Genomic DNA, 15,995 nt, shown 5'->3' with positions numbered 1-15,995 from the left:
TGGTCAAAATCTGTTGAGAAATGTAGGAGAAGTTGCGCATGGTAAAAATTGTTCACTATATAATCTGTATACTTAGGAAAAAAAACAAAGGGCCATAATTAGGTCAAATATTATACAATCACAAAACCCTGACAATATGCCCTAAGGCACTTGATGACAAAGCTTCTGTGAAAGTTTGGTCAAATTCCCTTTGAGAAATGTAGGAGGAGTTGCGCACAGAAAATCGTTCACTATATATCCTATATTGGGAATAACAAAGGGCCATAATTAGGTCAAATATTATCCAATCACAAAACCTGGACAATATGCGCCAGGGCACTTAATGACAAAGCCTCTGTGAAAGTTTGGTCAAAATCCATTGAGAAATGTAGGAACAGTTGGGCACAGAAGAAGTTATTCACTATATATTCTATATAAGGAAAAAAAACAAAGGGCCATAATTAGGTCAAATATTATCCAATCACAAAACCCCGACAATATGCGCCAGGGCACTTGATGACAAAGCCTCTGTGAAAGTTTGGTCAAAATCAATTGAGAAATGTAGGAACAGTTGGGCACAGAAGAAGTTATTCACTATATATTCTATATAAGGAAAAAAAAAACAAAGGGCCATAATAAGGTCAAATATTATCCAATCACAAAACCCCGACAATATGCGCCAGGTCACTTGATGACAAAGCTTCTGTGAAAGTTTGGTCAAAATCCGTTGAAAAATGTAGGAGGAGTTGCGCACAGAAGAAATTGTTTACGCCTGCCCGCCCGCCCGCCCATCCGCCCGCCGACATACCTCAATCTAATAACCAGTTTTTTCCTTCGGAAAACCTGGTTAAATGACAAAGCCTCTGTGAAAGTTTGGTCAAAATCCATTGAGAAATGTAGGAACAGTTGGGCACAGAAGAAGTTATTCACTATATATTCTATATAAGGAAAAAAAACAAAGGGCCATAATTAGGTCAAATATTATCCAATCACAAAACCCCGACAATATGCGCCAGGGCACTTGATGACAAAGCCTCTGTGAAAGTTTGGTCAAAATCCATTGAGACATGTAGGAACAGTTGGGCACAGAAGAAGTTATTCACTATATATTCTATATAAGGAAAAAAAACAAAGGGCCATAATTAGGTCAAATATTATCCAATCACAAAACCCCGACAATATGCGCCAGGTCACTTGATGACAAAGCTTCTGTGAAAGTTTGGTCAAAATCCGTTGAAAAATGTAGGAGGAGTTGCGCACAGAAGAAATTGTTTACGCCTGCCCGCCCGCCCATCCGCCCGCCGACATACCTCAATCTAATAACCAGTTTTTTCCTTCGGAAAACCTGGTTAAAAAAGTTATGATCCAGGTACAAGTTTGCAGACAGGAACGGCAACGCGACTATAGCAATACCTCTATTTTTTTTTTCAAAAAAAAAAGTCGAGCTAAAAAGTAGTGAGAATTTTTGTGTAATCGATCAGTTAAGACACAAACAAGTAATGTCACATTCTAAACCTTTAAAAAGCATATTATAATTATGCTGTGCTGATTTATTGCACTTTTAGAATTTATGCAATAAACAAATCCACCTTTCTCTCCCTGATGAGAATTCTTGTTTTGTCAAATTTGCATTTGGAAAAAAAAATTTATCACATACAATGTAGTAGTAATCTGTTTTTTAACTCTTGTTGAACATCTTATTTCATGTCTCCCTTCCTTGTCTGATAAAAATATGATTTATTACAAAATGAGCATGCACATAATACCCCATTGGTGAATGTTTTATGTTACTTGATGCTCTAGATCTTTAATCTCATCGGTGTGAATGTCATGTGTTTTGTCTAAAACATGCTTTATTACATATTTCACACATATATATTGCTTCACAAATGTGAATTTTCCCATTATCTTTTAGGCACTGAAAAGAAAAAATCATAATATTTCACACCAATATTTTTGTTCATCAATCTAGCTTGTTATATAATATGAATGACAACTGACCGATAAAACAGCACCTTCACACATATTACATGTTTATATTTTTTCACACACTAGTGAGTTGTCATGACATATATGTATATGTGTGAAGGTCAAATATACATAAAAGATATTTTATCTCAAATTCTACTTTTAAGTTTTAAATTTACTTAAACACAGTCGGAGGGATTTTCACATGCAACCATTTGTACTTAGATCATATCCATATAATACTTAATTGTGTACTGTGACAATTTCAAAAGAATATATGGAAAGAACACAACAATTGTATGCTTATGGGATCTGAGTGAGCCCTAAGTTTTTTGCTGGAAGAAATTATGATCAACCTTCAACTAGGTAAGCTCGCTAAATCAATCAATTATTGTAGAACTTGTAACCATACATATTTCACTACACCAACTTTTGTCATTTATGATAGATAGATCTGTAGACAACAAAGGCACATTTTGTAAATCTATTGTCATTCATTTTTATAGGTTATAATATTCCAGTATCTAATCATTGCCAACCACCTAAGATAAACACTACATATCATATAACCGCATTGAGAAAATACAATATAACAGACTTCTTTTACTTATTTCTTATCACAAATGTGTATTTTCATATCTGTCCTCAGTGAATGTTATTGAGAAAATGTTTGATCACACTTATGATTATTCTCGACTGTGTGTATTTTCATGTGCGAGATAAGATGACTTCGCCTTGAAAACGCTTTATCACACAATTTGCATCTATGATTCTTCTCACCAGTGTGAATTATCATATGCTCAATTAAATGGTGTCGTCTAGAAAATGCTTTATCACACACTTCACATTTATGATTCTTCTCACCAGTGTGTATTCTTATAATTATTATGTACTTTAAGACTACTTCGGCATGAAAAAGCTTTATAGCACACTTCACATTTATGATTCTTCTCACCAGTGTGTATTCTCATATGCGCGATAAGATTTACTCGTGTAGAAAACGCTTTATCACACAAGCCACATTTATGATTCTTCTCGCCAGTGTGTATTCTCATATGTGTCAACAGAGAACTCCGTAGAGAAAATGTTTTATTACAAACTTCACATTTATGATTCTTCTCACCAGTGTGTATTGTCATATGTTTCACAAGAATACTTTGTTTAGAAAATGCTTTGTAACACATTTGACATTGATGAATATTCTCGCCAGTATGTATTCTCATGTGTGCATTCAAAGAACTTTGGTGCGAATATGTTTTATCACACACTTCACATCTATATTTCTTGTCACCAATGTGTACTGTCATATGCTTGTTCAAAGAACTTCGTTGAGAAAATGGTTTACACACATTTCACATCTATGTTTCTTCTCCCCATTGAGTATTGTCATATGCTGGTTAAAATCACCTTGTTGAGAAAATGCTTTATCACACATTTTTTTAAATTTTCCCGCAAGTGTCTATTGTCATATGTGTGTTCAGAGTACTTTGTTGAGTTAATGTTTTATCTCATTTCATCTCATTATATTGACCACCACTTCTTGATATCTGTCTTTATTGCCCTGAATTAAAATAATAATTAGTAACATAGTTCCCTTATACAAGTCACCTTACTTTAATAAATTTTCTTTTTTTACTTTGGCAGGCACTCGGTCATAAAATATTATTTTTACAAACGGTTTTAACTTTATAGAAATGCTTTTACCCATGGAGCTTTTGCGACTGCATAGAACATATTCTAAATTACGCTATCGGAGATTCCTCTTATATAAAAAAAGAAGGCTGGAAGCGTGATATATTCCACAACAATGCACTCGCAGATCTTATTTCCTCCCTCTGTATTTTAAAACCGACATATTGACAAAATGCGATAGTTTAAAAAACAACTTTTGTTAAATTTTGTTCTGAAAACTAGGCCTCATCAAATTACTTTGTTGAAAAATGCTTTGCAACACATTTTACCTTTATGATTCTTCTCCTGAGCGTGTACTTTTATTTGTATGTAAGAGGAATGTCTTTTAACACAACTTCTTTGAATGATAATTTCTTGTCAGCTTGAATTTCCTTGCTGAAAGTAAATCATTGAATTTAAATTAATAATTAATCACATAATTCACTTGTGTAATTCACCTAATATTTAGGAATTTTAACATTCTAAACTTTTTCAGACACTGGGGTTATTAATGTATGCATTCAATGTACACTGTACTGATATGTGGATATTTCTTACTAAGTAAATGCATGTTGAACTGTGCACTTAAATCATAATATCTTTATAATAACCAATACTAATATAATATATAACATTTAATATATGTTTAATAATTATATATAACACGTATATGGGTTATTTCAGGCAGGTGGTGAATCTGTGGGTGGGTCTCAAATTTCACAATTAAAAGGAAAACTGTGCTTTTAAAGGTCAAATCTTTTTGAAATATCATTTTCACATAGTTAAGGAAAATAAATTAACATAACTTTTTTATTGTTAAGGACAAAAAAAAACATTTGGTAAGGGTCACCATAGCCTATCTAAATATATGCCTGACTGTAATGTTCTTCTTGGTTGGTTCAGAAAGAAATTGCTGCACTTGTATTGAACACTGATTCTCATAAGAATTGTGAAATTGACAGATCAAAAGTCGAAAAAATCGATCTTCTTAATAGGGCCTAATTTCGAAGATTTCGAAAAGTAAAACCCTTAAATGAGACAATTGTGAAATTTTTTGAACATCAACCAAATACTTTGCGAGTACCACTCTCTGAAAGAAGCAACCCTAGTTGTAAAATGTATCCTATTGTAATGTACGCTACTACCAGTTTATTAATTAAAGCATTCCAAATTTCATAAGAAATATTAAACATATCCACTTCAGAGAACTTTATTTTTGCCATGTATTCATTACATTTATAAAATAACAAAATATTTCACTATGAAACGCTTGAAATATTTTTTTCTTGAGCTTGCAAAGTTATCGCAATAAAACGCAATTCTACAAAAGTACGTTTATTTAAAATGCGGAATTTTTGATGATTGATTTCAATTATATGATTCCATTTATTTGTTCTTATGTTTTGTTTAAACCTTACTTCAATAATGATAACGTGACGAAAAAAAACTTTGCAAACAAAATACATGACTAAATTTTTTTGGTAGAGTCTTTTTGACAGAACATCAATTGTCTCGGACATTACGTAATCCAGTAAAAATATTCCTTGTGGGTAATAGTAATAGTTATTATTATTATCATTTTATTATACAATCATTTTTTAAAGATTAAACTTAATATTATTAAGTGTGTTCATTTAAGCTTGAGTTAATAGCATGGGTAAATAATATTGCACAAACGAATTAGATTACGAGTATAACTATGTATCCGGCATACACAAGAAGTTATATACCGGTACCTGACCTATATTGATATCAATGTCATAAACATATTTACTGAGATCGTGGGCATATATGCAGCGTACAGAATAACAATACATATATTACAAATCATGCCTTTGATATTATTAAGGCTACATCAAATTTTAAGATTTAAACAGAACATTTCAAATAGGGCATCTTACTAGCCAATATTGAGATAAAATGTATTTTAATTGTAAATTATTATGTGCTTCCTATGTAGTTTAAAATATTTCATTTACAAAGACCCATCATTGTATTTTCCTCTTCTACACTTGTAAGTGCAATTGCTACTTATTTCTAATACAGATTTCACCATACATGACTGTAGAGATGAAGAAAAACTTTCAAGATCTGCGTGTAATGTTCGATACTAATATTGTAATGTTTGATACATCGTTCTTATATGTTGTAGATGCTATCATGTGTATAATATTGTAGATGATATATTTTAAACATGTCAGCAACTATGTTAATAGTATCTGATAATATTTTCAGTTATTATATGTATGTTTATAATAGTAGGTTTTTTACTAACACGATGAAACGTTATTGGGGTTTGAAACTGATTAAGATGATAATCAACAATATTGTCTCATATATATTTACGCATTTAAATTACAAACACCTATTTACTTTATTTAAACAATATATAATTATGGAATATTTTCTCAAAACAAAAGCAAAATCGCTGAAAACATTAACAAATGTATAGATTGCCATCAGAATAATTCAGTAATGTTCGATACGAAATGTAGTGAACATTACAATACCTATTATGAAAGGCATATCACTTAATATCTATATCTAAACAATTTCAGTAAGAAAACCTTGCATACAGATTCTGGCTTTAAAAGAAAATAAATATTAAACGTATCACATCTTTGTTTTTGTAGTTACTAGAATCTGATATTCAGTTACTAGATTCTAAAGTCTTACTTATACAAAATTAAGAATATTTGATTATAACTGTAAAAATACAAGGGATGTATACATTTATGCTGCATCTATGATTAAGTATAACACAAAAATGACTAGTTTAAGTCTTTGTTAATTGAAAATTAAGTATACTAAAGCCATGTTACATTTTTATTGTATTGAACATTACAGTCGCGTACATTACAGACATATGTGTGTATAGATATATTAAAAGATTCGTGGGCACAATTCTTTCAGATTTGGTTATTATATATCCCTCCAAATGTAAATCATTTATTAAAAATTCCTTAATTGGGAAATAGTGCGTAGAACGTCCTAATTTTTAAGTAGCGAACATTACATGCTTAAGTCATCATCTGGCACAGGCTGTCAAAGTAATAGAATATCGCTTAATTCTTAGAATTTATCATAAGAAAGATAAGTCTGGCTATAGTAGCATAAGTATTTAATTGTAAATAAACATATAAACGACTTCGATTACTAAGTTTTTTCAGTTGTGTGCGGCACTTAATTTACAAGTCGCGTACATTACCGATGCCAGTAAATTTTGGCGACAGTTCTAGAACATTCTACATATGAGAAAGATCAGTCTTTTCAAGTGGGTCAAGCTTCGAAAAACAGATAAGAAGACATACATACTCCTGCACAAATTAATTTTTTGACGAAATTGTATAGGTTTTTGGGGTTACACTAGCTCAAACACGAATAGTCCAAAATGGCGACAGTCTCGAACATTACATTTCCAATAGCTTCCCTCATAAAATTTTGGTATCGAATGTGTTATCAATGAAGTCTATGGATAAAAAAATTCCCTTATATACTTTTTGCACGTTAGCTATCAAATAGCAAGTTTTTCTGAATCAAGTATGTTCAGAGTGTGCAGCGACATCAATTTCACAATTCGTGTGAGAATAAGTGTGAAGAGCTATGGTACAGACAAGTTTTATCTGCACAAAAGTAACAAAAATAGTGGTAAGAGTTGAGTCAGGTTGTCAATGATTATAAATCAGCTTTTGATTGCAAACACACTGTCGAACATCCAGTACATAAAATCTTGAAGAAATTTTCTGGTTTCACCTATATCAGAATAAGGTAAAATTGAAAATTGGATACCAAATACGATTTAGTCAGGCTAAGAAACAAACTTATATTATGAAAACGAGCCATTTTTATGTACCCCCTCAACCTTCAAGTACCCCATTGCAGACCTGGAATGGAAGTCACTACAAGAATGTCGCAAGGAGGCCAGACTGATCATGCTCTACAAAGTCATCAACAACAAGGTCGCTCTAGACAACTCACAACTCATACCCTCCAACTCCACATCTACAAGACAGGGATTTTTTAAGGATTTTGGGAACATGACCAATACCCATGGAATTGGGAATTTTATCAGTGTTTTGTTAAGAATTGGAAAAAAAATGCATAACTGAAATTTTACAATGATTAAATGGATGCAAACAATAAATGTCTAGGATGGCTTCTTCAAACATTTTAAGGACTATTACAGTGAAGGAGCCCTGATTTTCAAAGATTTTAGAATTTTTATTCAATATTTTTATTTTGTAACTTTGAATTGGGAATTTTTTCCTGTGAATTGGGAAAATAATATACTATTTACAATTGGGAATATGACCCAATAAAGTCTATAAAATAATTTTAAAAAATCCCTGCAAGAAATTCACATAACCTATCCTACAAGATTCCCAACTGCCGTACACAATACCGTCAACAACCCTTCTTCCAGACTGGAACAGCCTACCTCCGGATGCATTGCTATGGCAGCCGGTACAGTTGAGTCATTCCGTACTCATATGTCCCAACTCTATATCTAAAGCACACTCTTGTCTGCACTGTATATATTCCTCACTATTTTTACTCTTTCTTTCCCTCTTGCGCATTCACCTGGCAGTAAACTTCAGTTAGATGAAGGTGGCCAGTATATACAAAATGTAGTCGAAGAAGAAGTAGCAGAAGAACCACTTGTCCTCTGTACATAACCGGCCATGAACATTTTCTACAGAGTTACTGTAAATGTTCAAAGGTCTTGATATGGTAAACATGATTTTAGAATAAAATCCGACCTACATGTACCCTAACAATGAAAACTACAATAAAATGTACTCATGGACAAATAACAAAGTGTTTCTTTTCAAAGTCTTACATGAAATAAAACTAAATACATAAATATTAAACATTTTTACCTGATATTTTATTGAAACAATATTTGTATTTCGAAGGGGTCAATGACGATCATTTATATAAGGGGAGTAACTATGTGTAATCATTTCAGGTACATAGAGATTTCATTCTCAAGACGGTTCATGCCCCATTTTTAGGGTATTTTCGGTATCCATCTATACCGCCCATTTTTATGCAAAAATGAATTTGATACTTTTGATAAAATAAACTTTATTAATTAAAAACATTAATCAAGTTGACCTAACATGGTTATTTACATATGTGCCACATTTTGTAGATCTATATGGGACATCACATTTTTAACTTTTGTAGAGGACCACGTTTATATGCAATGCTATATGGAAATCATCTAAGTTCATTTTGCTGTTATGAACGCACTAAAACAACATGCTAAATAAAAACAAGAGGGCCATGATGGCCCTGAAGTCGCTCACCTGTATATAGGCCCCTGGGGCGGGGCCAATTTTGACCACACACACTTGGTAGACATCCATTAGAACATGTTTCATGCTAAATATCTCAGCTCTAGCTCTTTGGGTTCTTTAAAAGAAGATTTATAAGTTTTTACTATATATATGTATATAGGGAAAATCAATGACCCCTGGGGCAGGGCCAATTTTGACCCAAGGGCTTTTATTTGAACAAACTTGGTAGACACCCATTAGAACATGTTTCATGCTAAATATCTCAGCTCTAGCTCTTTGGGTTATTTAAAAGAAGATTTTTTAAGTTTTTACTATATGCATATAGGGAAAATCAAAGACCCCCTAGGGCGGGGCCAATTTTGACCCCAGGGCTTTTATTTGAACAAACTTGGTAGACACTCACTAGAAGATATTTCATGCCAAATATCTAAGCTCTAGCCCCTTTGGATTTTTAGAAGAAGATATTTAAAGTTTTTTCTTTTGGTTGCCACTGCAACCAGAGTTCTGCATGGAAAGGAATTCTTTGAACACATTTGTTAAGGCTTCACACAAGGAACATCCCTGTGAAGTTTCATTATGATCTGCCTTATGGTTTCAGAGGAGATGACGTTTTAAAAGTGTGAACGGACAACGGACGGCGTATGACGGACGAAGAGTGCTCCTATAATAGCTCACCCTGAGCATATGCTCAGGTGAGCCAACAAGAACATGGCAATGCCACGAAACCAGGTTTTCAGATAGATCTGTTGTAGTTGAAATACATATACAACCAACAAACAATGTAACTATGTGCCTTGTAAATCATAAATAATGATTTTTTAAGCTACTGTAACCTTGACCCTAGGGGCAGGGGGAGCCATCCCAAGTGAAGTCTTTATTAAAAATTGCTTTTAAGTAACACTAACTTTCATAAAAATATATAGAGGATATTCAAGTTTTTTCTATAAATACATGATTTATTTTCATCGAGTGGTATGAAAATAAATATTTCATGAGTGGCGGTAGCCACGAGTGAAATATGGTAATTTTCATGCCACAAGATGAAAATAAATCATGTATTTATAGAAAAAACTTGAATTTTCTGTTTATTATATACAATAAAACATTTTTCTCTTTTTTGACATTACAATTTGAAAGACTTTCCCTTAAATTTTGTGCACTGGCAGAATTTAAAAGAAAGTAGTCCGGCAAGACACCAGTGAAAATACGGAAAATATGTTTCACTGCAGTGAAAAATAAATTTTTACAGTGAAAATACGGAAAATGAAAATACGCATTTTATTTCATCAATATTTCTCAATATTTCATTTATAAGTATGTAATAAATATTAATATCTTATCATTGACCTGACACCTACTTTCTATTTTTAGTAACAGTGTCCTGACTGGAAACAGATTTTCTATTTTTAGCAACAATGACTTTGACCTTGACTCTACACGACTCAAAAGCAGGCAGATGAGCTGGCAGACGTGCATCAACCTAGATTGTTTCTGTTTTATAACTATTTCAAATAAAGTTTGCTTAAATGTTGTATTTGTGATTAAAGGATATATTACAATTATAGTGATGATAACTAGAACTGCCACTGTCATGGCGTGAATACCCCCACATACCACTTTGTCAGAATCAACAGTGGCCATTTAGAGCTCAAGGACAACGTCCCTGCCAAATCTAAGTTTACTAAGCCAGATCATTTCTAATTAAGTAATGTATTCTACATGCTTCAAAAGTGAAAATGTCAAAATCAATACACTGCCGACAGGCATTCTTAAGCAATTGAGGGGAAAAGTTTTTTTAGTCGACCTTTGACCCAGTGACCTCAAAATCAATAGGATCACCTTACGGTCATGATCAACCTCCATGCCAAATATGAAGACTGTGGTTCAAAGGAATCTTAAGTTATTGGGCGGACAAGCTTTTTATAGTCAAGGTCCCTGTGACCTTGACCTTTGACCCAGTGTCCTAAAAATCAAAAGGGGTCATCTACTAATCATGACTAACCTCCATGCCAAATATGAAGACTGTGGGTCATAGATTTCTTAATTTATTGGGCGGACAAACTTTTTAAAGAGGTCCCTGTGACCTTGACCTTTGACCCGGTGACCTCTTAATCAATAGGTGTCATCTTCTAATCATGACTAACCTCCACGCCAAATATGAAGACTGTGGGTCCAAGGAATCTTAAGTTATTTGGCGGAAATGCTTTTGATAGTCAAGGTCCCTGTGACTTTGACCTTTGACCTGAAAATCAATAGGGGTCATCTACTAATCATGACTATACTCCATGCCAAATATGAAGACTGTGGGTCAAAGGAATCTTACGTTATTGGGCGGACAAGCTTTTTGCAGTCAAGGCTGCTGTGATCTTGACCTTTGACCTGCTGACCTCAAAATCAATAGGGGTCATCTACTAATCATGACTACATCCATACCAAATATGAAGACTTTGAGACGCAGGAATCTGAAGTTATTTTCCGGACAAGCTTTTTGAAGTCAACACCCCTGTGACCTTGACCTTTAACCTGGTGACCTCAAAATCAATAGGAGTCATCTACTCATCATGACTATACTCCATGCCAAATATAAAGACTGTGTGTTAAAGGAATCTTAAGTTATTGGGCGGACAAGCTTTTGAAGTCAAGGCCCCTGTGACCTTGACCTTAAACCTGGTGGCCTCAAAATCAATAGGGGTCATGTACTCGTCATAACTAACCTCCATACCAAATATGTAGAATGTGGGTCAAAGGAATCTTAAGTTGACAAGCTTTTTATATATATATTGTTCCCCGATATATTTCTTTCCCATTATATTTTAGGATTGATGTATATTTGTTGTCGTTGTTGAAGTGTAAGTCGTAGAACAGAAGCTTGCACATTCAGTGTTGTTTTTGTAGTGCATGGTAATCGTTGTTTTAGCTCTGATCGTATGCATTGGAAGATCGAAAAGCCGTATTCATGCTTAAAGGGCAATGAAAAAAAAATCAACAAACCTTCAGTATTATACAATGTTTATTATATTTAGTCATAATGCAATGTATATTATATTAAGTCATATGTGTTTCAGGGTCAAATTTGCATCATTATTTTTCCTATCCAGTTTGTATTATCATATTTCTGGTAAGATAACATCGTTCAATTTATGATTTCTTGCAAATGTTGCATCTATGTTCCTTCTCCTGAGAATAAATTCACATATGTGTTTTGAGTACTTCTGTCGGCTGATAACTGATCATATTTTTCACATAATTATGTAAGTCATCACATCAGTGTGAATTGTCTAATGAAGACTTTGGTGAACAAACTCTTTATTGCATAAAACAAATTTATATACAATGTACCTTATAATTTATAATAATTATGTTTATTGCATAAAATAAATTTACATACAATGTAACTTATAATTTATGATAATTATGTGTGTGAAGGTCAAATGTACAAGTTGTACACTAAACTCTGATCGTAAATTAAAGTTCATGCTTATAAACCTCTACAATGTGTATCAACATATTGTGTGATTAAACCACTTGTTTCAAAAAAAATCAATGGTCACAAAATTCACATGTTTCTTCAAAGGACCTTGATGAACAAGCATTTGATAGTATTGCGGGCAATACAGTAGTCCCCTACCGGTCCCTCAAAAAGTTCTTTAATTGTCATACACTCCTGTGTATTGCCATTTATAATGAATTTGAGGATGAAGTCTGTATTTGAAAATATCGACCACAAAACATAATAAAATAAGTTTCATAAAAATATTTTCAGTACTTTTTGAGTTATCACTGGATCCAGTTTATGTGTTAAATTTGCCATATTTTCAGACTATTTGTTGCCATAGCAACCAGAATTTTCAACATAGGAAGAAAAAAAAAAGACGTGCATAATCTCCATACTGCCATCTATCCATATATCAAGTTTCATAAAAATATTTCCAGTACTTTTTGCGTTATCACTGGATCCAGTTTATGTGTAAAATTTGCCATATTTTCAGCCTATTTGTTGCCATAGCAACCAGAATTTTCAACATAGGAAGAAAAGAAAAAGACGTGCATAATCTCAAGACTGCCATCTACCCATATGTAAAGTTTCATAAAAATATTTCCAGTACTTTTTGCGTTATCACTGGATCCAGTTTATGTGTAAAATTTGCCATATTTTCAGCCTATTTGTTGCCATAGCAACCAGAATTTTCAACATAGGAAGAAAAGAAAAAGACGTGCATAATCTCCATACTGCCATTTATCCATATACCAAGTTTCATAAAAATATTTTCAGTACTTTTCAAGTTATCGCGGGATCCAGTTTTGCGGACGGACGGACTGACGGACTGACAGACAGACGGACGGACAGACGGACGGACAGACAGACAGACGGACGGAGGGTAAACCTAAAGTCCCCTCCGGTAAACCGGTAGGGGACTAAAAAGCCTATATCACACCAATCACATATACTTTGTCATGTTCAACCATTTGTCCTTTCTTTCAATAGTCGTTCGTGTTTTATCAAATGTCTTTCACAGTGTTAATCTCACTAGTGAGTTATATCATATGTTTGTTAAAAGAACCATGATGAGAAAAGCTTAATCACACAAATCACAATTATGTTTTGTCTTGCCAGCATGTTTTTCCATACATATGATAAGACTACTTTAATGCTTTACAACCAATTTTACATTTGTGTAATGTTTCACCAATATTTTTTGCCATATGTGTGAAAGGACAACCTAGTGTAGAAAACGCTATTTAACACATTTCACTTTTGTGTCTTTTCTGGCCAGCATGTTTTGCAATATATGTAATAAGATAACCGCAATGAGAGGATATAATTTACATACTCTATCTATTTCTTCTCAACAGTGTGTATGATCCTATGTCTTTTCATTGATCTTTGTAGAAAAAATGCTTTCTCACACACTTCACACTTATATTTCTTCTCCACAGTGTGTGCTACAGTCATGTGTGTGAGAAGATTACTCCATGTAGTAAAGGTTTTAACACACTCTTCACACTTATGGGTGTTCTCGCCAGTGTGTATTATCATATGACTGATCAAATTATTTCGTAGAGAAAATGCTTTATCACACACTTTACATATATAATTCTTCTCACCAGTGTGTATTGTCATATGACTGCTAAGATAACTTTTTCTAGAAAATGGTTTATTACACACCTCACACTTATGTTTCTTATCCCCAGTGTGTTTTGTCATATGTATTTTCAGTGTACTTCCGCGAGAAAATGCTTTATTACACACTTCACATTGATATCTTTTTTCGCCAGTGTGAATTGTCATATGTCTGATAAGATTGTCTCGTCTAGAAAACGCTTTATCACAGACTTCACATTTATGATTTTTCTCAGCAGTATGTGTTGCCATATGTTTAAAAACATAATGTTGATGAGAAAATGCTTTATCACATATTTCACATCTTTGATTCTTCTCACCAGTGTGTATTGTCATATGTCTGATAAGATCACGTTGTTTAGAAAATGCCTTATCACACATTTTACAGACATAATTTTCACGCCAGTATGTATTGTCATGTGTGCGTTCAGAGAACTTTGTTGAGTAAATGTTTTATCACAAACATCAGTACTATGTGTAGTTTTACATAGGCCAAGGGTCGCATTTTCTGGAACACAAATTCTTGATAATACCTTACAAAGTGTGTCTTGACTGTCCGTCTTGTCTGCTTGTATTTCCTTGATAGAAAAAAGACCCTGAAGTAAAGTAACAATTAATAAATACATCTTTCACTTGTACAATTCACCTATATTTATGAATTTAACATTTTTAACTTTTAAGCATGACACCCCTCCTCTAGTACATAAACAAGAGCTGTCGGTAGGACAGCAACGCTCGACTATTCTTAGTGCTTGATAGTAAGAAAAATGCTTGATACAGTTACCTCCTCCTGTTTAAAGGTTGGGGTTATGATGGTGAACAAGTGTGCAAAGTTTCAAAGCCATATGTCAATGAACTTTGAAAATATTTGTGGTATTACAAAAACTTTAACATAAATTCTAAGTCGAAAAAGGGGCATAATTCTGTCAAAATGCTTGATACAGTTACCTCCTCCTGTCTACAAGTTGGGGTCATGATGGTGAACAAGTGTGCAAAGTTTCAAAGCCATATGTCAATGGACTTTGAAAATATTTGAGGTATTACAAAAACTTTAACGTAAATTCTAAGTCGAAAAAGGGGCATAATTCTGTCAAAATGCTTGATAGAGTTACCTCCTCCTGTCTACAGGTTGGGGTCATGATGGTGAACAAGTGTGCAAAGTTTCAAAGCCATATGTCAATGGACTTTGAAAATATTTGAACTATTACAAAAACTTTAACATAAGTGGTTACACCGACGCAGACGCCAACGCTGACGCCGAAGCTCGGGTGACTGCAATAGCTCTACTTATTCTTATCAAATAGTCGAGCTAAAAATCACAATGTACCAAATCAATGTTCAAGTCATCCTTGGTAACCCATGCCCACTTGGTACATATATATACTTCATTCGATTAATGAATGTAGTTCAGCGGAATCAGTACCAGTGGATTCCAACTATAGGTTCAAGTAAATTATCTTCCTAAAACTGATATTGGTACAGTCATGGACTGTGTGTTAAATTATTAAAATACATATATGTTCATATATCTTACTGCCTTGCTATATATGCAAGTGTTGTATAAGGAACTTGACTCCAATATAAGATCTTTGCTGTTCTTCAATTAGAAAAAAAATCATATATATTTGCCTTAAACTTAGTCTTGTTTGCGTTAATTGCTGTTCAAATGAATATAGCTCTATTCTGTTTTCAATTATTTGACCAATGTCAAGGAGAATCTACAATAAAATTTTAACAAATATTACCTATAAAAATATTGAAGCTTTGTCTCTGTTACTTAATAGAAGTAATTCACTATGCCTAGCTGATATTAGAAAAAGAGTTGAAGCAGCATGCCTCCAGGTTCTTGATAATTTTCATGAAAATTTGAAAATGTATTCAACAGAATGATATTGTGAAGTTTACAAAAGAATGCAATTTACACATTATCAATGACAGAAACTATGTAAATT

At 33.2% G+C, this 15,995-nt stretch overlaps 1 protein-coding gene and 1 long non-coding RNA gene across 2 annotated transcripts; both read right to left on the bottom strand.

Annotated features, from left to right (window-relative positions):
* Window positions 1-2,839: 2,839 nt before the first annotated feature.
* Window positions 2,840-8,541, bottom strand: LOC132712755 (uncharacterized). Its single transcript, XR_009623346.1, has 3 exons — window positions 8,499-8,541; window positions 3,909-4,014; window positions 2,840-3,508 (listed from the first exon to the last, which is right to left on the bottom strand). It is a non-coding gene; the product is annotated as an uncharacterized LOC132712755 (long non-coding RNA).
* Window positions 8,542-11,929: 3,388 nt separating this feature from the next.
* Window positions 11,930-15,356, bottom strand: LOC132712754 (zinc finger protein 525-like). The gene has a single exon (XM_060695183.1). It carries the CDS (start codon window positions 14,422-14,424, stop codon window positions 13,759-13,761), a length of 666 nt encoding a protein of 221 aa, XP_060551166.1. The 5' UTR covers window positions 14,425-15,356; the 3' UTR covers window positions 11,930-13,758.
* Between the last annotated feature and the right edge of the window lie 639 nt (window positions 15,357-15,995).

Source organism: Ruditapes philippinarum, unplaced genomic scaffold (genome assembly GCF_026571515.1).
Source record: "Ruditapes philippinarum isolate M1 unplaced genomic scaffold, ASM2657151v2 ctg3453_1_1_1_1, whole genome shotgun sequence".
Classification (NCBI taxonomy): Eukaryota; Metazoa; Mollusca; class Bivalvia; order Venerida; family Veneridae; genus Ruditapes; species Ruditapes philippinarum.
This window is presented reverse-complemented; position numbering and strand designations above follow the sequence as displayed.